Source organism: Euprymna scolopes, chromosome 20 (assembly GCF_053919585.1).
Source record: "Euprymna scolopes isolate OS-2025 chromosome 20, ASM5391958v1, whole genome shotgun sequence".
Lineage (NCBI taxonomy): Eukaryota > Metazoa > Mollusca > Cephalopoda > Sepiida > Sepiolidae > Euprymna > Euprymna scolopes.
The window spans coordinates 2,483,852-2,511,146 of NC_136501.1; the positions used below are offsets into that span (position 1 = coordinate 2,483,852).

Here is a 27,295-nt window from a genome sequence, read left to right on the forward strand (position 1 = left end):
TGACAAGCCAGTGGTTGATCATTTGTTAATAATGACTACTAGGGAGTAACTTTTATGAATACATTTTCAATGAGTTTTGCTCAAACATTAATATTATTTGAATTATTCAGACGACTATTCTCAACTTGAGTGTAAGTTTCACAACATTTCAATCTTCTTCCTTGTGGATCTGTCGTGTAACAAAATACTTGGTAAAGTTCAGCTCATAGTGAAAACTCTTCTGCAGATTGAAGGTTCAATCCTCAGTGCAGGTGGACCCTTCTTAGGTGCATGGTATCATAAAAAACCTAGACACCTCAATAGCATGTGGACCAGATCTCGTCCCGGCTGTGCTATTAAAAAAGTTCTCTGCTGAGGTTGCTCCACTTCTCTCCAAACTTTACTAAACAAATCTTGCTTTCCCGACTGCTGGAAAACCGCTTCTGTGGTACCAGTCTTCAAGAATTCTGGTGAAAGAACTGACCCATTAAATTACTGCCCCATTAGCCTTCTCCCGCTTTTCACCAAAATATTTGAGTCCTTAATCAACCAAGCCCTAGTCCAACACCTAACAACTGCTAAACTTCTGATGAACAAACAATATGGATTTAAGCAAGCCCGTTCCACAGCAGATATCTTAACTGTAATCTCTGAACATATATACCGTTCACTGGACAAAACAGGGGAGAGTAGAGCGGTAGCCCTCGGTATATCTAAGGCTTTTGACAGGGTATGGCATGATGGTCTTCTAAGGAAAATTAGATCATATGGTATCACTAGAAGGATACATAATGTAATTAAATCCTTCTTAAGTAAGAGAAAAATCCAAGTTGTCCTCGACGGTCATACATCTAAACAATATGATATAAATGCGGGAGTACCTCAGGGGTCTATTCTTGGACCTTTATTATTCCTGATATTCATAAATGACCTCCCTGATAAAATTGTTTCGGAGATGGGTATATTTGCTGATGACACCACTCTCTATAACAGGCATGAGGGGAAAACAAATGAACACATACCCAAGGAAATGGCAGAAACACTAGAGGATGACTTCAAATCTGTAGTGGAATGAGGATAAAAATGGATGGTCACATTCAATGCTGCTAAGACTAAGCTTGTTTCCTCCAATAATTATGAGAAACCTTTTCTACCACCAATAGCAATAGCCAAGAACACATTACCTGAAAGTACTTCCTTTAAACTCCTCGGCCTAATGTTTACAGGGAACATGAACTGGAATATATACATTGAGAGCATTGCCAAGGCTGCTGCAAAGAAGGTGGGCTCTCTCTACCGTGCTAGAAACTACTTACACCTGAAAGTATCCTGTACCTCTATAAGACCACCATTCGCCCATGTATGGAGTACTGTTGTCACATCTGGGCTGGTGCATCTGCTGCTTGTCTCTCACACCTGGACAGGGTTCAAAAGAAAGTCACCAACCTGATAGGTCCTGAACTGTCATCTAAGCTTCAACCTCTATCCTATCGACGAAATGTTGCATCCCTCTCCCTGTTCTACAACTATTTTAATGGTGAATGCTCCGACGAACTACAAGCACTTGTACCCCCTCGACGTGACTACCTCCGACAAACACAAGCAGCTAAGTCTCACCGCTTTGCAGTAGAAATCCCTGGGTGTAAGAAAGCCTCTTACTCCAATAGTTTCTTCCCCAAAAATGCTAGACCTTGGAACTCCCTTCCGGGATTCTGCTTTCCCAACTGTACTGACATGCAGAAGTTCAAGTGTAATGTGAACAAACATCAATGCCCTCACAACTTATGTCCCTGATAGTAGCCCCCTACTCCAAAGTGGCACTGTGCCTTGTTTGGTGTGAACATTGATTTAAAAAAAAAAAAAAAAAGAACATCCTTGAAAAAAGAGTAGAAAATAGGAATAATATCCAGTGACGTTTTTTTTCTTATTTGTCATTTTGAGGCTCCCTCATTTTCGAAGGAGTTCAGACAGGTATTTTTCTTTCAATCCAAAACCAGCTTTGAAATCTAGTAAGTGATGCCCTTTTCTCTTCCCTGCAACCTCTTTCCCACAGAAAAGACATTGCAAGCCTGTCTCTGCTCTATCGTTATTTTCACAGTAAGTGCTCATCTGAGCTCCAATCTATGGTTGCCCCTTGCATGAACCGCCGGAATATGGCAAAATGCTCAGCACAACTCTTTTTCCCTGATAAATTTTTAAAAATGTACCTGAGATACAGTCCTTTACCTGTTTAAGAGTCATTTGCATCCTAAGATGGAGAATTGCTGGCATACCTGGGGAGGTGCTATTTAGAATTTTGGCTTTGACAGAGTAAAAATTGACTTCACAATCTAGTGAGAGATTGCTTATGTTCTTTAATAGTTTTTTTTTTTTTTTACAGCAGAAATGTTTATACTTTTTCTCTATCGTTCTTTTCAATAAAAGAGAACATCAGTCTATGATTGTTTTCTGTAAGACATCCATAGCAAGAACTCTAACACAAATGCAAAGAATTTTCTTTTCTTCGTCCATGTGCCTAACAATGAACAAAATTTCTATGAACAACGTTTCTTTCCAAGAACTTCCCATCTATGAAACACATTATCGTAGGACTACAGATTAATCCAATTTGGATCATTCCAATCATCGTTTCAACTGACAATCCATCGCTTTAACCCTTATCCTCAAGTCGCTTCTGGCTTTGATAAGTGGTGACTTAATAATAATAATATATAATATATATAATTATTATTATTATGCTAACACAGAGTGAATAAACGCTTGTTTCTCTAGGGCTTTTTTCCTATATATTTTGATCACACAAAATACATGTCAAAATATTCCTCTTGGATTTTGGGATTGAGTTATGTTTGAAAATAAAAATCCATTTTAACTTCTCTAATTAGAGGTAAATTGCAGTTTAAGTTTCTGCTTATTACTCTCACCCTCTCTTACTGTATATTGTTTAACCTCCCCTTCCCTCCTCATTTATATAATCTATATATTAATATGAGAGCATATGTGTTATTTTCTGTGTCACACTTACATTCTGAGTCATTTAATTGTTATGTACTTCCATTTCTTGTAATAAATAATTTTACCAAGAATTCTTCATAAGTTTTCGTTTCGATTATAGCTGATAGCACTCCAATAATCTATTTTTTTAAAATAATTTTATCCAGAATTCTTCATGAGTCTTGGTTTCGGTTTCAATTTTAGCTGACGGCACCTTAGTAATCTTCTTTTTTTTTTTTTTATAAATAATTTTATCAAGAATTATTCATAAGTTTTGGCTTCAGTTTCGATCATAGCTGAAGGAACTGAAGTTATTTATATATGCATATATTTTTTTCATAAGCTTTGGTTTTGGTTTCGATTGAAGCTGATGCACCCAAGTCATATGGATATGTTATTTTTGAAATCTCAACTTTATAATATATAAAAATCGATAGAACATTAACTCTATAATAATATATACGAAATCTGCAAGAATTAAAATATATTTAAGCATACTTTATGGCCGGGTTATGCCAGGCGTCCCTGCTAGTACAGTTTCTATTGCTCTTGCTTCAGTCACACACTGTCTCTCTCTTTATTAACTGTTAAGCTAACTCTAAAACAGAAGATTAGAATAGTTCATTGTAAACCATAGGGAATATGACCACAAGTATTGATAATAGTAAAGACAAGCTTAGATCTGATGACTTCAGAGGAAGGTTAAATCTGTATAGCGATATGTGTTCAGAAAAATTTTAGTGGTATGGCTATGTTGAAAGAATGGATGCGATTTCTTAGGTTAGTAAATGTAGAACAGTTGAGGTAGCAGGTCTAGTTAAAGGAAAGCAAGGGAGGAATTGATAAGGATAAATTGAAGAGAAAAAAAAATATCCAAAAATAGTTTGGAAATTTTTTTAATCATTCCAATACACAACATCATGTAAAACAGATGTTAAACTGGTTATTATTATTATCATCTTTATTATTATTATTATTATTATTATTATTATTATTATTATTATTATTCATTATCATTATTATCTTTATTATTATTATCTTTGTTGTTATTATTATTATTATTATTATTATTATTACTATCTTTATTATTATTATTATCTTTTTTATTATTATTATTATTACTATCTTTATTATTATTATTATCTTATTATTATTATCATTATTATTACTATATTATTATTATTATTATTATTATCTTTTTTTATTATTATCATTATTTTTATTATTATTATTATTATTATTATTATCTTATTATTATTATCATTATTATTACTATATTATTATTATTATTATTATTTTTTTTTTTTATTATTATCATTATTTTTATTATTATTATTATAATAAGTAATTATGCAGAGCAGGAAACTTTGTTGGTGTGGTCACATTCAAAGAATGGATGAGAGTTCTTGGTTTAATAGATGTAAAATAATTTCAGTTGACATGGGAAGACAAAGGAAAACATGTGAGAAAATGATAAAGATGGATTGAAGAGAAAGAAAGAAAAATAAAGACCTGGCCAGAGATAAATTAGTTTGGAAGTCAATTTCTGAAAGTCGTCCAATGCATACCAACATGTAAAACGTTAAACTGATGATGATGATGCTGCTGAACAGCTCTAACTGCAATCTATTTCGTCAATATTTAATCTGTTTTTTGACATTTCGTTCAAAATGTAAAATACAGTTTGAATTATTTTTCTCTAACCCGGCAATATGTCTCCATCCAATATATTATTCTGCATAAATATCTTCTTTTTTTTTTTTTTTTCATCCCAAACAATATTTATTGTTTTCTTTAATCAATGTCTTCAAAATAAACAAAAATGCCCCCTCGCCCCAACAACAAAAACAGAAATAATAGTTGCAGCTTTTCTCCTTGCATAGATAATATTATCTTCATTATACAACATTGCTTCGATGATATGCTGGAATTGTCATGTAGGTATATCTATTAGCACCTACTTGAGTTGGGTTTATTGGGTTTGGCTACAAGGAATTTTTATGGTCTGTCTTATGCGCTCGATGGCATTTAATCTATCAAGCGTGAGGTGCCAAGTTCTGAGCAAATTCCTGAGACCAACTTCATGTCATCTGCACACAAAAATAAAATCGTATTATTTTTCTTTAAATCTCATTGTTGCAAGACGCAGCAGATATAAGAATGCGAAAAACCTCTAACAATCTGCACGTGTTATACTTTATCGTGACAAACTTGTATCATTTGTAGGAACGAGGATGTTTAATGTGGTAATTATCTCCCCTTGTTTGGTTATATCTATAAAAAGAAAGAATAAGGTGTTACTTTCAGGGGGAAAATAGTCAATACATTACTTTATAATCCATAACAATATACACTTTATTTTAAAAAAAAAAAAAAAAAGTGGTGAGCAGCCAACAAAACATTATGAATACAAGAAAAATTACCAAGTTATAAGGTTATGAGATATTTCAACACCTGCTCTGCTCATGATTTACAAAATAATTTAACTTTTTTAATTGCAGCCTTATTGGATTTATACAATTAACTTAATGTGGGCTCCCTTTACTATGCTAGAAACTTACTGTCAAGATTGCCTGCAAAATGGTTGGATAATTCTACCACTCTGGTAGATATCGCACTGCTGATGCAATCCTCTACCTGTATAAGAGCCAAGTATGAATGGAGTACTGTTGCAAAATCTGGACAGGGGCCAGTTGGAGCTCTTCACCCTGCCTTGACAGTTCAAAACCAGCTTTGTAGCCTCGTAGATGTCCTTTTCTCTTCCCTACAATCTCTTTCCCACAGAAGAGACATTGTGAGTCTGTCTCTGCTCTATCATTATTTTCATGGCAGGTGTTTGTCTGAGCTTCAATGTATGGTACCCCCTTGTCAGACTTTCATTAAAAACACTTGTCTAGCTAAGACCACTATCAACAATTCCCCCCACTCTCTATCTTTGCCTAAATCTAAACACAGATTCCATGTACAAGTCTTCTTTCCTAAAACTGCCCACCTGTGGAATTCTGTTCTGCTGGCCTGCTTTTCAGCTGATTACAATATGGTCGTCTTCAAGTTCAATGTAAACAAATTCTTGTTGAGTCAGCCCTTTAAATTATCAAATTATACCTAATTTCCACCACTAGCAATTACTATGCTGTTGTCCCAGTGACTATCATATATTCATTAACCCTTATCTTCAAGTGGCCCTCTGGTTTTGGTAAGTGATGACTCACTTGTAAAAGAAAAAAAAAAACTCACACCTGACAGTATCTTGCACCTCTACAAAACCACCATGCATGGAGTATTGTTGCCACATATGGGCTGGTGCATCTACTACTAATCTCTCCCTCTTAGACAGCGTCAAAAGAAAGAGTATCCAATTTAATAGGTCCTGCACTGTTAATGAAGTTCCAACTCCTGTCCCATCACTGCAATGTTGCATCCTTGTGACTGTTTTATAAGCATTTTAATGAAATGTGCTCTGATGAACTCATTGCACTTGTGCCCCCTCGACGTAAATACCTCTGACTAATCCAACATATAGCGAAATCCTCCTCTACTTTAATAGTTTCTTTCCTTGAACTACAAGACTTTGAAATTCCCTCTCAGTCACCTGTTTCCCTGACCGTGCCTAGTTTGTGGTAAATAAAAATAAGAACTGTGCGGATGTTTAGCATGAAAAGATTTCCAAACTCTAAGATCTCCTCCATTTTTGTCCAATGTTCATGTTGCTGGTGTCAGGAATCTTTTTATTCGTATCTTTCTTTGCTTATCTCAACATTGTTTCTTGCCACTGCCATCATCATCATCGGTTTAATATTCATTTTTTTTGTGCGGACAGGTCAGATAGCATTTAGAAATTTACTTCCAAATTAAACTATATCGAGACAGTTCTTTATCTCTTTTGCTTACTGTCCAGATTTAATCTTACTATGAGATCATCAGATTCTAAGTTTTGAAGACCCACGTTACACACCTATCATATCATTCTTATATCATTTCTCTCCATGCAACGTGTCTTCAACCCTCATAAGCTAGGTCTTATTTCTATACATTATCACACCGAACTCAAATAATGCCAATTCAGAAATTTGGTTGGAGGTTGCACAATCCTTACTTTACTGTAGACTCCCTACATAAGCTCGCCCTGTCGGTGGGGCATCAGAATACACCGTCTGCCCCCCCCCCCTGCAGAGAGTAAAAGTCCCTCAATGGGGGTCCTGGATATGACCTTAAACTATATCCAGTGGTGAGGCCCCAGCTTGTGGGCTTTGGGGAGTGTGGAGCCACCCTTTAATTACCATTGCTCCCAGGTCCACTCTGACCCGGAGTGGTAGTACCTGTTAGGGTCCCAACTATGGGTTAAATAGAAACCGACGTGAAAACAAAAAATATATTCTATTAAAAAACTTTTCTTCAAAATCTTTGGATTCGGCATTAAATAACCCGAAAAGGGTTGATATGCCGTAAAACAAAAACACCCAACCAACCAACCCTACATAAGCACTCTTATAGGACATATCCATTGTCTCTCAAGACTGGAAGAAGGCCAACTTTTACTGCTACTGTCTGATAATAAAAGTGTTATTTTGGTTTTGGAGATCGATGATTCTATGCGTATTGCAGAGCAACACAATTTTGCTGATCAATTATTTTATTTAAATATTTTTAAGTGGAGAGAAAATATAAATTTATAAAAAAATATCATTTTTTTTAAATAATTGCTTTAGAATTCATCACACATAAGATTATTTAAAACTGCAAAATAATTAAAACAAAAATTTGTCATTTTGAAAAAAGAAAAAAATGGCCACATTGTTGTTTTTTAATTATTTTAATTTCTTTATGAATCCAATTCCAATATTTTTTGTTTATAATAATCATCGAAGTGAAAATTTGCATTAAGTTAAGATGATCATGCGTCAAATACCACAAAATTTTAACTATAATAAAGTTTTAGCGTCTGTGTATGTATGTGTGACCAATTCAAACTGTAAAATGGGTCAAGAGATTGTTACCAAATTTAACATACAAATAGATTGGGTTGCGGAAAAAAAAAAAAGAATCCATTACATATATTTGTTTCTTTTCATCAAGGTTTCTTCGAATCAAAAATAAAATGTGTAATCGTGTAAAGACAGTTTCTATCACCCCACCCCATCCCCGAACAGTGATTAACCAAGTACTGCGACGATGGCTTAAAATGATATGGAAAAGATATTCCGGGTTTGTATTACTGTACACATAGATTCGAAAAAGTTGTCAAAAAACAAATATATAACAAATAAATGTTATCAAAGGCAAGATAAGTTACTTTTCTACCTAACTGGATACGTTTTTTGTGTTTTTATTCAATGTAACATATTTATTCAGCTCGAAAAGCATACAGTGTTTACAGATGTATTGGAAAATTCAAAATGGCGCCCGACACTCTCTTTAACACGGTAATATATGTTACCGTGACATAAGTTAACGTATATTCGGTGTTTTTTTTTAATAGTATTTTGTCTAGTTTATTATTTATAACACCTTTTCCCAAACTTACCATGTTAAAGAGAGTGTCGGGCGCCATTTTGAATTTTCCAATACATCGGTAAACACTGCATGTTTTTCGAGCTGAATAAACGTGTTACATTGAATAAAAACAAAAAATGTATCCAGTTTGGTAGAAAAGTAACTTATCTTGCCTTTGATAATATTTATTTGTTTTATATTTGTTTTTTGACAACTTTTTTCGAATCTATGTGTACAGTAATACAAACCCAGAAAGTAAACACCTAAAAAATATATGTATTATTTTTCCCAACAGAAAAATGTCTTAAACTTTCTAGATTATTCGATGGAGTTGTTTCAATGGAAATGCCACATTGATATTTTACTAAACTTATCCGACAAAGAGAATATTTGATGTTAATGAACAAAGATTACAGATTTTAATTACCACAATTATTTTAACACAGTTTATACTAGGAAAACTATGCACCCCTTTAGCACATTTTTTCCAACCCTAAACCACACAAGCACATGCTACCCCAATCACCTTCACTATAACACTAAACCTGGGGTCTCCAAACTATGGCCCATAAGCCAGATCTGGCCCACTGCAATTTTTAATCCGGCCTATGGAGCTTTTCTAGAAAATGTGAAAATATTCAGGAAAATTTTTTTTTAAAATGGAGATATGTGAAAATAGCGTGCTGGTTTTTGTTTTTGTTCAGAAAATGAGATTTTGGAGAACCAGTTTCACTAAGTAGAAAAACAGTATAAAACATGTCCAGGTTATTTTAAAAAAAATTTTTTTGAACTGTGTAGCTTTAAAAAGTTGGCAATATTACCCCCAACTTTGAAAACTTTGGAGACCCTTGCACTAAACTGCAAACAATAATATTCTCCAAATTATAAGTTTTAGGTAGTTTCACCTAACCACTTAGGCAGCATTACTTCCAAGTCCATTATGATCCATAGTGGTGGTACCTGTTGGATTCAAGCGTCATTTATTTAAAAAGTATCTACATTAACCTACAAACTATTCTTGTCTACAAATTGATAGATTAAATATTTGGTTTGATATTAAGTACGTGAAATGTAAATTTGTTACCAGAGTTTGTAATCTTTTATGACACTCGAACATTTTTTAGCATGAACATTATTTTTGCTGCTTCTGCATCGTCGTTCTGCACATATGAAATAATTTTGTCTTTGATTTAAAAGAGTGACGTGAAAAGGGGAGATAATCGAAACTTTTTTGTAGGGAGGATGAAAGAGAGATAACTACAAAATCAAATACAACTTTAGAGGATACTTAAAAATTACGAAGATTTATTGAAATAAATTAAGCATCAAATAATTAATAAACCAGTTTTAATTGAAAATAAAATTAATTGAAATGTAAACTGTTGCTTAATAAAATATTTGAATAAAAGTTTTACACTATCGTTTATTATATCCATATTTGGGAGAATCAGATTTGACAAGTTTTATTTGTATATTTCCCCTTTTCGTCCCTCCCCCCAAAAGTTTGAATTATCTCCCCTTTACATGTCGCTCATTCAAATTAAAGGTGGAAACATTTCATATGTACATAACGATACAGAAACATCTTATTTTTAAACATTCAATCTTATTTAATATGATAAGAATTATAATTTTCCTTTTTCTGCGAGTAGCAGATAAATACTAACATGTAGAGTGTACATGGAAAAAAAAAAAGCTGTATTTGAATAACGTTTGTAATATTTCACCCATCCACCTTTAATGTACAGAGTTAACCCTAACACTCACCCCCTCAATGTACAGAAAAACAACTTTGTACAATCTCCAAATAGTCTATGCATGTATAGATAAATATGTACCTGTGTGTGTGTGCATATAACCATGTTTGTGCAGTCACTCGTGTGCACATGTAAGTTGTGCATGCACACACAAACATATGTGTGTAGTATTAATGAAAATGTATTTATACAAACACGCATTCACTTATAATTATCTTTCCTCTGTATGTAATAGTGCGTACATATGGGTCCTGTGTCTTTGTGTGTGTATCTATATTAGTTTATTTAAGTATATGTGTTATACACAACATTTAATACGTTTGGTTTTTTTTTTATTTTGTTTTTTTCATTTGTATATTTTTTGTTTTTCTCAAAAATTGTTTAATTCGAGTGTTTTGTTATCAACTTATTCTGACATTCTATCAATTTTTTTTTTTTTTTTTGCTTTTAACCAATAAATTAGTCAAAACAAATTGGCTCAACTTATTGACATTGTTTCAAGTTTTTTTTTTTTTTTTGCTTTGACCAATAAATTAGTTAAAACAAATTGATTCAGGTTATTCTGACATTGTATCAAGTTTGTTTTTTTGGGTGGAGAGGGGTTTAACCAATAAATTAGTCAAAGCAAATTTACTCAACTTAATCTGACATTGTATTAAGTTTTTCTTTTTTGGTTTAACCAGTAAATTAAAACGAATTAACTAAACTTATTCCAACATTATTTCTTAACTTATTCAAGTACATTCTTTTGTATAATTAATTTGAATTATTCATATCATTTTGTGGACATGTTCTTTTAATTATTTATGCCATTTTTTTTTTTCAACATTTCATCATGCACAATTTTGTAAAGAAAAGTTTCACTGTATCTTTTAAAAGTTTTCAAGAATCTACACGTTAGAGGTTCCTATTAATAATAGTTAATTCTACAGACGAGGCCCTTTTTAAAGGATCCTAGTGTTAATAAGTTCCTTCCTCCTCTCTAACTGCCAGGTACTAGTTCCCTAAACAGAACAGTCTTTGAAAAAATATGGTCTGCTATCATTGTGATGTGGCTGCCTTTGCAGCAGAGCCTCAAGTTAAAACCTATAACGGGTCTGGCAACCATGCAACTTGAGTAAATGATTGGGCAAAGGTATAATTATTGTATATGGTTTTTTCTTGAGCTGTTATTGAAACAAAGGAATAAAAAAAAAAATCATGGTAAAAAAATGTTAAAAAAATGACTGAAATTAAATTTTCTTTCTGATTCATTGTTTTTCTTTTTTAAATTGTCAGATTTTTTTAAATGTTGAATTTGTTTTCTCTATTATACATTAACACATTTTACCTGTTTCTAGAAATAAATTTACATGTGAACAGCTTGGATAAGGTCCTTATACTTGAGCTAACGTGTCATTATCGTTGCTCCGAATAGGCTGAATATTTAGGCCATATTCATGTAAGGTCACATTTTTTAAAGTAACGTTTGTTTTTTGGTTCCTTCGTTCGATCTGGTCCTGGATATGACCTAAAACTATATCCGATGGTGAGGCCCCACCTTACGGGCCTTGGGGAGTGTGGAGCCACCCTTTAATTGCCATTGCTCCCAGGTCCACTCTGACCCGGAGTAGTAGTACCTGTTAGGGTCCCAACTATGGCTTAAATAGAATCTAACTTTAAAAAAATATATATACTCCATTAAAAATCGTTCCTCAAAATAACTAGATTCGGCATTAAATAACCTGAAAAAGGTTGATATGCCGTAAAACAAATACAACCAACCAACCTTCGTCCGATCTGGTGCTATCAGATCAGACTGTCTCAAGATATCGGCTTTCTAACTTAAATACATCAAACATTGATGCTATTATTTCTTTCTTTTTTTTTTTTACTTTTTCCTTTGCAAAACTCAATCATGTTCTGCAAAGTCAAAAACAATATCTCTCTGCAACCACCAAACTAAACACCATGAATAGATATGTGAAGATATAAACAACTTGAAGCATAACATTTTTTTTCACCGGATTCGGCATTAAATAACCTAAAAAGGGTTGATATGCTGTAAAACAAAAGAACCAAATCAAACTTCGACTCAAAAATGAGTTGTGATCTGATGCGAAGCTAAAATTCACTCATTCTTATTTTAAAAAAAAACATTTTTTTTTTTAAACTATCTTTGAACCATCAATTCATATCCAATACATTTGAAATACACTTATAAACATAGTTTTACCTGTTTCTGCAGTTTTAATTTTTTTTAGAACAAACGAATTTTGTGTTATAAATGTCACTTGATGATGGCTGATGAATGTAAAAGCTTTTTGGGATGCAAACATCTCAATCGTACCAGCATCACAGCAGTTAAATAAAGTATTTAAACACGCAACTCTTAGAACTTTTCAGATGACTCAGCAGAAAATTAGAAAAAAATAAAAATAATGTAGAAAATTTTTGATTGTTTACAGTGAATAAAAAACAAACAATTTTTTCCTTATCCATATTTTAATGTAGCTACCCCCCCCCTCATCCCCGGCTAGGAATTGTTATCCTGGGGCCCCCAAAATCAACAGAGATTAAACTATTCTTGTGATGACCTGGTCCCTGTTGGTTGCAATGTAATGCTTATTATGTGCAGTTCTAGGATGTTGTCCATCCTCCCAGGCTCTGAGAAGGGGTTAGGTTATTGTTATTCGCCTGAGGCGCCTTTACCGAGGAATGCTGCACTCACACACTTTTTGCAGATCAGAGTGTCTCTCCTTGATTTCTCAATCCCACTTTCCGACCCTGGTGTCACAGTTCTTGTAGATTTTTTGGCGGGGATGGGGGGAGAACGAAATACATCGCTCGATTTAGACACAAACACTTTGAAAATCCAGTGTATTTCAACAAATATTTGCCTTTTTTTTTTTTTTTTAAATAAATAATGCACATTTTTTTCTATTGTAAAGAATATCAAAGATTCAGTACAATTCAATAAAAATTATTTGCTTATTTTTATAAAAAATAATTAACTTTTGTCCTTTTGTAAAAAACACTAAACATTTGTTTTTTTTCAATTCAAAGAAAAAAAAAGAGAATTATTATATAACAATTTTATTATCAATATCTCGATATTTAGCAGCTTGTCTTATTACCTTTTAAAAAAAAAGATCATATAATCTAATTGTATAAGGGTGTTCCAAAAGTAATGCCTCCCATTTTTATTCCGCCTGAATGGATCGAAGAGGATTGCAACTTGCATTCTTATGATGACTGAACTTGTACATTCATAACCTGAAAGTTTCATCTGTTGCAGATATTGAAGGTGTGAGACTCTAAGCAAACAACCCCTGCTATGGACGTGAGTCAGAAGCAGAGATATATCATTGAAGTCCTCTTTGCAAAAAAAAAAAAAGAATAGAACTGATCAACATTCACCGGCGCCTGTTGAAAATTTACAAAAGCTGACGCAATTGATGTCAGCACAGTTAGGAGATGGTTTTGTAGATTTCAGAGTTGTGAGTGACAAAGCACACTCCAGACTTTTACGGCATCAAAAGAGGCGAAAGTGCATTGAGAATGGTGGTGACTATGTAGAAAAATAAATTCTGGGGCATAAAACATCACTTCATGTAAAAAATATACAATTATATAAAATGTATGTACAAATAAGATAAAGTGGTATGTGAATGATCAAAATATATCCCTGAGCAAGTCTAATTTAATAAATTCCTTCTGTCAACAGAGAGAAGACCTACGTGAAATAATCGAGACTGATTCAAAAATCTTTAAATGATTTTGAGAGTCAGCCCAGTGTAAGATTCTAAAACAGTCTATTTTATATGCGTTAACACCAACTTGATTTTCGATTAGGTGTTGGACAATGGCAGATTCCAAAGTAGAAGAAGGGCAAGAATGACGTGGCTTGCCCAGTCTAATTTCTGCCGGTATATATCCTGGTTAATGTGTGTCTGCAAATTTAAAGAAGTTTGACCCACATAGCAGTGCACTAACAATTGACTTGGACTGGGCAAGCTCCGTTGCTCTTGCACCTCTTCTACCTTGGAATCTGCCATTGGTCAACACCTAATCGAAAATCCAGCTTGTGCTAATGTATATAAAATGAACTGTTTTAGACTCTTAAAGATTTTGGTGTCAGCCCAGTCAACAAAAGGAATTTATTAGATTTGCTTGGGGATAAATTTTAATCATTCGCATACCTCCTCCATCTTATTTGTACATACATTTTATATAATTGTATATACCATTTTATTTTACACGTATTCCCATTGTTTTTTGTTTTTTTTACTCATATATCTTCTTTTTTTTTTTACACAGTGATCACCACTTATCAAGGTCCGGAAGCCACTCAGGGATAAGGGTTATTGCAAGTACATTACGTTATTGTGGAGATTTGATGAAGTGTTTACTACAGGGGGCAGGTCATCAGGAATTTGTTAACATTGGACTTGAAGACATCCAAGTTGTAGTCCGGTGGGAAGCAGGCAGACGGAACAGAGTTCCACAGGCGTGCAGTTCTAAGAAAGAAGCTTTGTTCATGGAATCCGCGTTTTGATTTAGGCACAGATATAGAGTGGGGGAAATTTTTCACAGTGGATTCAGCTAGACGGGTGTTTTTCGTGAAAGATTGGCGAGGGGGTCCAGAGATTGGAGTTCAGACGAGCACCTGCCATGGAAATAACGATAAAACAAGGATAGGCTCACAACGTCTCTTCTGTGGGAGAGAGGTTGCAGGGTAGAGAAAAGGGCATCCCCCACTAAGCCACGAAGTCTATTTTGTACTCTGTCAAGGCAGGATAGGCTGTTTTTAGCAGCTCCTGCCCAGATATGGCAACAGTATTCCATCCTTGGACGTACTTGGCTTTTATATAGATAAAGAATTGCATCAGTAGTGAGATATCTTCTGGAGCGGTAGAAGGATCCCACCATCTTTCCAGCGACCTTGGCAACAGACTTGATGTACGTGTTCCATTTCAGATCAGGAGTAAAGGTCAAACCCAGAAGCTTGTCAAAACACAGGGCCTCACCCAGACGAGAGCCATCCATCACAATTGATGCCAGATGGGGATCAGAGCATTGATGATGTAAGGATAGGAGTTTGGTTTTGGATGCATTAAAGGTAACCAGCCACATCTTCCCCCACTGAACCACGCGCTCGAGATCAGAGGAGAGAGAATCAGAGAGAACTTTGTCATTTACAGCCTTTGATGTGTTGCCGTAGATGGTCGTGTCATCAGCATAGATATCAACGAATGATTTAAGTATGTGTTTAGGGAGGTCATTGATGTAGATCAGGAAGAGAGTTGGGCCTAGGATTGACCCCTGAGGGACTCCAGCATTTATATTGCAGGCCTCCGATTTTTGTCCATCTACCACTACTCTTAGGAGCCTATCGGAGAGAAATGATTTAATGATTGAGAAAACATTTCCAGTTATACCGTAGCTGGAAATCTTGTGAAGTAGACCCTTATGCCATACCTTGTCGAAGGCCTTTGATATGTCAAGAGCAATTGCCCTAGAAAGGAAGCCTTTGTCAAGAGAATCACTAATCCTGTGGGATATAACCGTCAGCACATCTGCGGTAGATCTTGCAGAGCGGAAACCATATTGTGTGTCACTAAGAAGGTTATTCCTGCTGAGGTGGTTGACTATTTCTCTATTTAATATGGATTCCAGCAACTTACTCATAACACACAGGAGACTTATTGGTCTGTACTGAGAGGGAGATAACTTATCACCTGAATTCTTAAATACAGGGCAAACTGATGAGGTCTTCCAGGGAGTCGGAAAGCACTTCTCCTTAAGGCAACGCTTAAACAGTTTCGTAAGTATGGGAGCAAGTTCTGGTTGAAGCTTTTTTAACACTATAATTGGTATGCCATTAGGGCCAGTTGCTTTACTGGAATCTAGGTTCTTGATTAGCTTGGTGACCTCATGCACGGATATTTGTATGTTACCTAGCTTGTTCTGTGTTATAGGAGGAAATATGGGGAGTTGATGGCCTTCGTCGCATAGGGTAGAATTAGCTGCAAAGTTCTTTGCAAATAGTTTGGCCTTGTCTGACACTGACGAGATGACCTCTGGCCCATTGATAATGGTTGGGATAGAATGCACACTTTTGTTCAGGATCCTATTTGTTATTTGCCAAAACTGGTGGGAACCAAGCCGCTGATCAGCTACCTTGGATTTGATTTCTGTGCGCGATAGCAGCAGCACATTCTGGGGAGAACCATGGCTGGCTGTTAGGTTTTTGTTGGAATTTTTTAGATGGTATTAATTGGTCTATGCCTACAATTAACCATTCGGTCAGATCTGATACTATAGAGGACACTTCCTTTTTAAACATGGAGTGCAGAGGTAAATCAGATATGAATGTACGGAAGCTATCCCAGTCAGCCATAGAGTATCGGTATACAGTACGGTGGAGGGGTACGTCTGGGGGCTTCTTACATTTCATTTTTATCTTAACTGATACAACGGAGTGGTCGGAGGATTCTAGAGGAGAATGAATGGAACATGAACATAGCTCAGGGGAAGTTGAGAGAAAAAGGTCTAGGAGGCTTGCATATTGACCAGTAGTATCGGGCACACGTTCACGAACAATCTGAGTGAGGTCATAAGCAATGGCAAAATCATGACAAAACCTCCCCTCATCATCTGTCTTATTTGAATGAGTCAGCCATTCCGCGTTATGGACGTTGAAGTCACCACAGATGTGGATGTTAGCCAAGGGATGTGAAGACAGTATGTGGTCTATTTTCTCAGATATGTTCTTAAAGATAGTAACTCTGCTGTTGTGGGGCCTATAGAGGGCAAATATAAATGCAGTGGTGTTAGCAAGTGCAACCCTGAAGCACATATAGGGTAAATTAGGATCTTCTCTAGAGATATCCCTGCCACACGGGAAGCCATCCTTAATGTAGGCACATATGGCGATCTTGGGTGTCAGATTTAGCTGTTAAATTAGAGTATCCGTTAATTATGAACTCATCTAGGAAAGTGGTCGGCCCTATTCCAGTTTCACTTAGAAATAATATCCCTGAGTATTTTCTCTTTTGTTGTGATAATTTAATTCATATTTTTGCATTTCTGTGTTATACCAATGATTCATTTCTGATGAGTTGGCAAAAGGGGCACCTAGGGTTTTTTGTATTATTTTTAAAGTGCTATATATATGTGAAGATTGCCAACATTGAAAGTGTTTCTGTTGTACAAACTGGATTCGCTAACAAAGTTCACAAATGCATTAGAGTGAGTGTTAATGAAACCAACAGAAGAAAGAATAAAGAGAAAAAAGCAGTGCAAAGAGGAACACGTTGGGGCATCGAGAGTATACGTCTGAGGTACTATCATTGCGGATATTGAGAACCATTCATTTTGCATGAATCACATGATTATTCTTGTTGGCATTCATTTTACGAATATCTTTCCAGTTAGAATTCTTTCTAGAAAGACATTGGGTATTTACGGGAGAGATCACATAAAGGTTGCCAACGTCTCAAAGTAAAAATATTTTTGTGGAATGAACTGCATTTGAACTTGGAACACCGAGGTTGTCAGTCCATATCATTAACCACTAAGCCACCTTAATCTCCCTGCTGTTGCCAGTTGAGTAGTATGAGATTGGTTTAATATTTAGTAGAGCTGAAGAAACGTACACAATTATTGATTACTAGAGCACCCAATATTTGTTATATATTATTAACTAAATAATATATAACATAATACATAATGTAAAAGATGTATAGGAAATATATAATTTCTGAATTTTGATATTGGTTGATAATTGTGTTTTTACAAAAAATCTTATTTACTCAAAAATCGATGAGGATGTTGGCAACTTTTGAAAAAATATAATTCATTTTCAAGTATATATATATATATATCTTGATAATGATTGGTATGTTGTTGTTTTTCCCACTTTCTCTCTCTCTCTCTTTCACTTTCTCCTCTCTCTTTCTCAATTATTTACGTTATTCCTCTCTTTCAATTCATAAATTCTCATTATGACCGTATTAAGTCATATTTTTTTTGTTGACCATAAAATCAGTGGCATGGCAAAGAGAGATCGGGAGGGACGATCTACCCCAGGGGGGTGGCATTTTGAAGGAGTAAAAATAGAAAATAGAAAAAATTAAAATAATAAAACGCTAACAAAAAAAATCTGAAAATTTATGACAAAATAAGTTTTTAAGGTTATAATATGTTTTTGTGTTTTATGTGCGTAATACTATTTTTAAACGGATTTTTCAGCTGTTTTATATCCAATGAAAATATTTTAAGCTGAATACTCCTGTTTTATATGAAAGAATGATTTCTTGCAAAGTTTTGTGGAATAATATAGCATTGTTCTATACAAAGCAGAGCTATTAGCATTGCCAGCTGCGAGCGCTCTTTCTTGAAACTGATAGCCAGTAAAATTACTTTAACTTTTTTTTTTTTTTTTTTTTTTTTTTACTTTTACGTTTTTGTTTTCAAAAATCTTTGGTTTTTCTTTGATGACGACCGTATATGTATACGAGTACTGTAATACGTAGAACGTCTAGGACTCATAACTTAATATTAGAAATTTGAATTTTCATTGTAATTCCATTAAAATAAATACTTTGAAGATTTTCTGGAATTTTGAAGGTTAATGGATTATCAACGGCCAGCCAGGGGAAGAGGAATCTTACAACCATCATGGATGGCAAAAATTGTTGCTATGCCACTCCATAAAATCAAAGTATGTTTTAATAAAAATTTCAAACTGATTGAACGTACCTTGGTTTTATGGTTAAGAATAAAATTTGATTTAATATGATCGGAACATTTTACTGATCATTTAATGTTATTACCTAGTGTGCACGGTGACAAGCAAGAATAGCAAAGGTTTAATAGGATATACACTATGGTATTTCATAACTAACAAAAGTAGATGTCTAATTTTAATCAATAAATATGTGAAAGGTCATCTCACTCACAAAGAATTTTGCGGCTTGTCGAGAATTCTCCTTATATTTAAAAAAAACAAAACTAAAAATCCATACAATGTACATATATGTGACTGAAAGAAAATGCCGGACACAAAAAAAAATGCATAAATTGATCAAATAATCCAATTTTGTTGCTAAACTATTAGTGACAATTTTGTGACGCCATCTTGAAAACAGACTGAAAAAACCAAAGAGATAACTACAAATCGAGATTTTAGAAAGCCATTTTTAATATGGAGGGAGACAGGCATTGAAAAAAACTGAAATTCACTTAAAAATGATTTTCTTTATAAAAAATAAAAGTAATTGATCAATTTACATGATTTTTTTTTTTTTTTCATTTTCACCCCAAACAAGGCATAGCACCACTTTGATGTAAGGGGATATTATCTGAGACATAAATTACAAAGATACTAGGGAGTTGAGCAGCAAGATGTCTGTTCACATCACACTTGAACTTCTGCATTTCAGTACAGTTGGGAAAGAAGGAACCTGGAAGGGATATCCAAAGCCTAGCAGTTATGGAGAAGAAACTATTAGAGTAGAAAGCTTTCTGGCATCTGGGGATCTCTACTGTGTAGGGGTGGGATTTTGCTGATTGTCGGGTTTGTCGGGGGTATTTATGTCGAGTGGGTACTAGGGCTTGTAGTTCGTCGGAGCATCTACCATTCAAATACTTGTAAGAAAGGCAGACGGATGCAACATTTAATCGATGGGATAGAGGCTAAAGCTTAGTTGACAGTTTCGGAACTGTCAGGTTGGCAACTCTTTTGAACCCTGTCCAGGAGTGAGAGACTAGTAGCAGATACATCAGCCCAAATGTGACAACAATACTTCATACATGGGTGAATGGTGTCCTTGTAGAAGTACAGGATACTTTCAGGCGTGAGTAACTTTCTAGCATGGTAGAGAGAGCCTATCTTCCTTGCAATAGCCATGCCCTCAATGTATCTATTCCATGTTCCCTGTGAACGTTAAGCTGAAGAGTATGAATCAAGTACTTTCAGGTAATGTATCATTAGTCATAGCTATTGGTGGTTAAGAATGTTTCTTGTAATTATTAAAGGAAACAAGCTTAGTTTTGGCAGCATTGAACGTTACCATCCATTTTTGCATAATTTTTGGTGTATGATATTTTTTTCTCTCATGAGTACCTAGATCATATAGTTTTTTCTTAATTTTATTCGACAATTGCCAGATTTTCTGTTAGACGAGAACGTGGCCATAAGTTTGGAAATACAATCATCATTTAAAAGTGGTTTATGATTTTTTTCTTGTTTTTATTTAAAAATTTTTATATTTATTTCCTTTCAGATTTTTCTCATTCACCACAAACAAAAAGAGGACACCAACTCCGAGCCCGCGGTTGAAGCGTAGAGGCAGTACCTCGAGCGATCACTCAGAATTAGGCATTGGGACCCCAGGGACTCCTTGCCATTCCTACAGTACAGGAAATCTTAAAGAACTGGGAGAAAATACTGCAGCGTACAAGTAATTAGAATTGTTCATATACCTCGTCTTCTTCCCAAGAATTGTGGACTCTTTATCGAATTCTTTTTACATCATTTTTTTTTTAATTCTATAACTTGGCTTGCATTATTTGTATAGTGTCTGCCTGTTTGTTTTTTTTGTTTTTTGCTGTTTTTTTTTAATATCTTTACATTTTCTTCTTTCGTTTTGTTTTTGTTTTTTTTGTTGGTCCCTGCAACCAAATAATGCTGTTTCATTTTTTTACCTTTAACACCAAAAAAAAAAAAAAAATTATAAAATGGGTAAATCAAAATTCTTCTTTGACTTTTGTTATTTGTTGTTTGTTTTTTTGTTTTTTTTGCATGTTGGTCTTTTTATCATTATTTTTGGAAAGAACTCAAAGTTAATTCCTTCAAAAAATAATGAGGACGAAGAGTTTCATTTTTGCATGTTTTAAGGGAAGAAAAATAACAATGAAATAAAGAAAAATAACAATGAAAATAAATAAAAATGAAAACAATAAAAGAAATGTTTCTTTATTTCGAAAAACAAATTTACAAGGTTCCGACACTGGACATGCTAATTTTTCGGACAAATGGTTGGTTAAAATCACAAATCCTCATTAGGCGGCTTAATAAATGATTGCTTTCTGCAAAAGAAACCAATCAAATCAAGGTTTGAGCACTGGTTTCTTCTGTGAAAAGCAACCATTTATTAAATCGCCTGATCAAAACTTGTAGTTTTAACTGACCATTTGTTCAAAACATTAACATATCCAGTGTTGTGACCTTGTAAATTTATTTATATTAATAAAAATATCTTGCTCTTTAATGAGCACTCTTAATAACCTTGTTAAATTCATTAGTTATCAATCTTGAATACCTAAACTTAGAGTGTGTGTGTGTGTGTGTGTGTGTGTGTGTGTGTGTGTGTGTGTGTGTGTGTGTGTGTGTATGTATATATATATATATATATATATATATATATATATATATATATATATCGCTTTCCAGGCTTATATATACTAAATTTTTTAAAGATCATACTGGAAGTGTGTTTTAAAGCCTAATGGCAATTAAAATACTAGAGTTAAAAATATAATCTAAAATAATAATGCTGAGATTTCAGTTTTAAACTTTATTTACGCAAAAGAAAGCATGTTTAATAAAAATTGCAGTTTAAATGTATCAAGTGCCCATTGATCAGACTGATTGAACTTTTCTTGGTTTTATAGTTAACAAGAAAATGTATGATTTAATTGAAACAATTGTTTGGATGTAAATGAAAACGTTTTAAACTAAAACCTCAGACTGTATTCTCTTACACACACACACACACACACACACACACTTATTTATTTATGATATTATTTACTGTAACATTCTGAAAAGCGTGACATTGTATTCAATAGGAATATCTTTTTATGCATGTGTATATATGTATCGGTAATAAATAATTATAAAATGTACTTAGCTTTAGCACTTTACTGCAGTTTCATGACATCACCAATCATCAGAAATGTACTCGACTGGTCTCTCAGTGTCTGCCATCAATCAATATAGGATATGGCGACGTTTGTTTATCCAAGATCTGCTGTCTTTGTTTCGGTTCTATTTCGCTTTTGAGGTGTTGGTTTTCTTGTTATATGATCTTTAGGTATCATTACAAAATCAGAAGATATGTTTCATTCACACACTAAAATTTTATTCGTTTTTTTTTAATGAAGTAGGTTCTACATGTGTTTTGTTGAATAGCAGAAGACCACTAAACAACTCCTCAGAGATAAATGTATTTTCCTCCAAAATTTTTTTAGATGGAATGAAAAAAAAAATTGGAGAAAACAGACGATAAATAAAAACTTATGAGTTTGAATTAAATACATCTTTTGGTTTTGGAATGATGATTAATGATATACATGCTCTGAATGTGAAAATTCACTTTCAATGAGCTTAATATTTGTTACAATTCGAAATCTTATTTATAGAAGCTTATGTAAATTTAAGATTGTCTTCATTTGGTTCCTCAAATCTCGGACAACGAGATATTTTTTTTGTCTAGGGTTATTTCTAAAACAAATGTCCAATCATATGCAGTTTTATTACAACGAATTACATTTTACTTATATATAATATATTTGATTATATACCTCAATAGTATATATTTTCTTATAATCGTAAGAATATATACACACACACGTACTTATAATTTACAATGCCAGCAATGGCCTGAAAAATAAACATGAAGTAATATTGGAGAAAACTGCATAAGTCTTTTGGAGCACAGATTATATACATGGTAAATATGTGTTACAATAATAAATTTCGTTTATCTTAATACTATTATTTATTTTTGTTATAAAACTTTATCAGAAAAGAGATCAAACGCTCTGTGTAGGCAAGTTCTTGTCTTCAAGTCCAATGTAAACAAGTTCTTGTTGAGCCGACCCCACAAATAATCAAATTCTACCCAATTTACACCGTTAATGATTACTGCACTACCACCTTACATTCATCAAACCTTATCCTCGAGTAGCGTCCGGGTCTTGATAAGTGGTTATGCTCAAATTAAAAAACATATCTGCTGTCTTGAGTTGGGTCTGTTTTGATTTCGAAAGGTTGATTTTCACCTTATTCTTATTTCTGTAATAATAAATTTACTAGCAGAACCTGTGGAAACTCCATGGTAGTCGAAAACCTCATCAAATAAGCAAATGATAAAAGTGGTGGCGGTGGCGGCAGTTGCAGTAGAGATGAAGTGGTGGTGGAGATTGCAGCGTCGGTGGTGGTGGTGGATGATGACGGTGGTGGTGGCGATAGTGATGGTGCGAGGGTGGTGGCGGTTAGTGCTGGTGGTGATCTGCACCAACCACACACTGGCTTGTTTTTACATCCAATCAGAATGTAGCTATGGCCTAACCAGTGACACCATTTTTTTTTATTAGCCATTTTGGAATATTCCACGTTCCTTTTAAGCGAATTAGCGTATTAATATATAGATTAGACAAGATCTTGTGTATCTGGCTTTCTCACTTGTATGTAACTTTGCTAAACCCACATTGGATTTTTTTTTTTTTCATTACTAATAATCGAATACTTATTGAAATCAAATCTTTGCAAGAAACTGGTTCAATCATATAACTAATAAACGCTATATTTTAAAAAGTGCTCAATATGTATGTAGAGCTATTATAAGTAAAATTCTATAAACATCAGAAAAATCCAACACAGATTAATCTGTTTTGACGATGTTGTCTTGTCAGGAGTTTAAGACTAAATAAAATTGATTAAATGGAAAGCTGATGAATAAAATAAAAAGGTGGAATAAAACAAGAAACAAAATAATTAAAATAAAAAAACAGAAAGGTTATTAGTAAAAGTGACTTCAATAGTGTTCAACCCCATCCTCACCTTAATATATTTATCAAATGTACACATTTACCCCTCTTCCTTCCACAAGCAACAAGTCAAACCTCCACACACACACACACACATATATGTATAGTCAGTTAGGCTACACAGAATTTTCCTTTCCTTGTGAGGATTCGTCAGATGTTACCCCATGGTTTTAAATAAAAACGTGGTGTTAAGTTTGTTAACCAATCAGATTCTTTGTTATTCTTGTCCCTGTTTTCACTAATCAATGGCCAAGCTTTTATCAAGCAAAGATTCTTCTGACTTCTATTTCACTCTCTTTTGTCCAGTTTTAGAAAGGGTTGAGTCATCCTTCTTTGTCTATTAAAAGGTGACCTTGCTTTATATATATATATATATATATATATATATATATATATATAATTTATATATTGCAATTATGAATGGAAGACATGCTTTGATATTAATGATTAAAAGTATTTTTTCTCTTTTAATCATGAATATCAAAACATGCCTTCCCTTTATAATTGCAATATATAAATTTTGTACACCACAAAAAATTATATATATATATTGGAGATTTTAAGTACAGGTTCAATCTCAATGAAAAGATTCAGTCTAATATCAAATGATATATATTATATAAATATATATCAGATGTTATATTCCTGATTTGAGACCTCAATGTACAGAGCAAATATTAAAACAAAAAAAAAAACAAGTTGAAACATGCGCACTATAATGGAGTGCTGGAGAGTGTAATCGGTGATATCTATGTGTGGATCATTCGAGAGTTTTGTGTCTTTTTCAACATCATACTCTCTTCATCACACTGACCCGATCAAAGATGACCAGTCATCCTCTTCTAGCGCACTTTCAGGTGCTAAGCATTTAAAACGTTAGGGTCTTGCATAAATTCTCCTGACTCACTCCTGTTTGACGACTACCAAATCCAATTTGCATAAAGTAGCAAACCAAATCACAAGACAGCTATTGGACTCGTCCTAAGATTTTTTTTTCTTTTTTGATTGGTCAACTAAAATATTGTTAAAAAAAGAAATTAATAAACTGATCTTACATAAGAAAATATAATTTAACACAAACTTGAAAATGATTATTTCAATCATAAATGGTCTCTTTCCTTGATCTGAAAGACTGTTTAAGGACAAAATAATTTATCTTGAATGTGTTACATTTTTTATGTTTATTCTTATTCATATGTATACACACACATATATATATATATATAAGCTTTCTTATTGAATACAATGTATAATTTTTCAAATGTTTACTGAAATAAAATGATTAGCAAATTTCGGTCAAGAGAAAACCCGGATGTAAATGATTGTTTTCTGACACTTGAATATTTCTATGGATCACATGATCTCTTGCTACGACAGTATTTTTTGTCATGTCTTTAAAATTTTGAACAGAATAAAAAAACAACTATCTTTTTGCTTGAACTGCTGATGCAGACTGTAAATAGTAGAATTTTTTATCACAGAATTGATATTAGTGGCCGCAAATATTTAAGTTGATAATTTAAATAAAAGATGAATAGGCTTGTCATTTGTAGCGAAAGCTTATGTGAAGCAATCAATTATTATTGAATTATTAACAAATATTTTTTTTCTAATTTTTAAATAATTAGAAAAGTACGTGATAACCTAATGTATTGTTCAAAATCATTTCCCTAGTGTGACGAGATCAGGCTGTCTGAAGATACTGGCTTTCAAACCTAAAATGCACCAAACATTGTTGTTTTGTTTTTCCTTTCCCTTTGCAAAATTCAAATCATATTCTTAAAAGCCAAAAACAAAAACAACGGTTTTTTTTTTCCTCTACAAAACAACCAAACCAAACATCATGAATAAATATTTGAAGAATTTAAAGCATAAATTTTTTTCCAAAATTACTAGATTTGGTATTAAATAATCTGAAAAGGGTTGATATGCCGTAAAACAAAACATGATTATTTGAATACATAAACAACATGAAATGCTTTTCCCAAAATTACTGGATTCAACATTAAAAACCCCAAAAGGGTTGATATGCCATCAAAGCAAACCAATCAATCCAACCACTTGTCATAAATATTTGAAGATTTAAAACTTGAAGCATAAAATAATTTATCCAAAAATTTGCTCAATCAAAAATTTACTCAATCAAAAATTACTCAATTAAAAATTTACTCAATTAAAAATTTACTCAATTAAACATAAAATGATTCAAAAAGGATTGATATGCCATTAAACAACCAAAGCAAACCAATCAATCCAACCTATGCTCATAGATACCATATTAATTATTCTGATCAAATTGTTTACACATAGGGGATCGTGCTCTCAGTTGCCCGCAGAGTAGAAGTCATTGTAAAATGAAACTTTCAGGTTCCCTTAAATTGTAGTTATTAAATTTGATTCAAATGTTATATACAATTTTAAACTGCAAAATTCCTTCTTCATTTCTCTCTTAATTGATTATAAAGTTTCGTTGTGAATTTCGATTATTATATTACTTATAGAGAATTATAAACAATCACAGAATATTAAAACCATAACAAATGTAATCTGTAGTAAATAATGATTTATAGTGATAAGTCATAAGAATCAGGACTTTACAAATTTATCTTTAGTTGACCTTTAACAACTAAATATTTTCGTTTACTAGCTAAATAGAAAAGTTACTAGCCAAACCCATGTGATTTTTGGAATATGACATTTTCATTCCGTGACGAGTATGTACATCATTATTTTTTTTTAAAATAAGTGTAATTCTAAATATGCCCTGAATTTTATGCTGAGATTTGAAGGTAGAAACATCTGAATTTGTTCAGATGTTTTTAAATGTTTTTAAATGTTTTTAAATAGCCTTTGTTGCAAAAAAAAAGAGCATAAGTTTTTAGTGTTTAAATAATTTGACTTTGCTCATTTTAAAAACAAATAAAAGTTGAAAAAATTTTTTTGAGCTTTTGAAGATTGTTGGTAAAAAAACAAAAAAAAACCCACAATCACCAAAACATAAACATTTTATTTTTAGTTGCCACTTAGAAAACTCACTTGTAAATGTGACTGTTTCACTCGCAATGTAAAGCCCAGAGAATGTATATCTGAAAACAAAAATAGGTTTAAAACTCCTAAAACTCATAATAGAATTATCCGCATAAGCAAAGTATTACTCGTCTTGATCAGACTATTGTTCTCATTTTGGGTGTTGTTTGTGCAACGTTTCTGTCACTTTGGCCTTCGACCATCTTCAGGCAGGTTGGTTGTTG

At 33.3% G+C, this 27,295-nt stretch overlaps 1 protein-coding gene across 1 annotated transcript in view; it reads left to right on the forward strand.

Annotated features, from left to right (window-relative positions):
• The window catches only part of LOC145241291 (regulator of G-protein signaling 7-like), a gene marked incomplete in the record, with an annotated part of 531,541 nt that extends 510,690 nt beyond the window's left edge, over positions 1-20,851 (forward strand). The window contains 1 exon segment of the mRNA XM_080104037.1: positions 20,495-20,851. Coding sequence (XP_079960163.1) covers positions 20,495-20,675 — 181 coding nt within the window.
• Between the last annotated feature and the right edge of the window lie 6,444 nt (positions 20,852-27,295).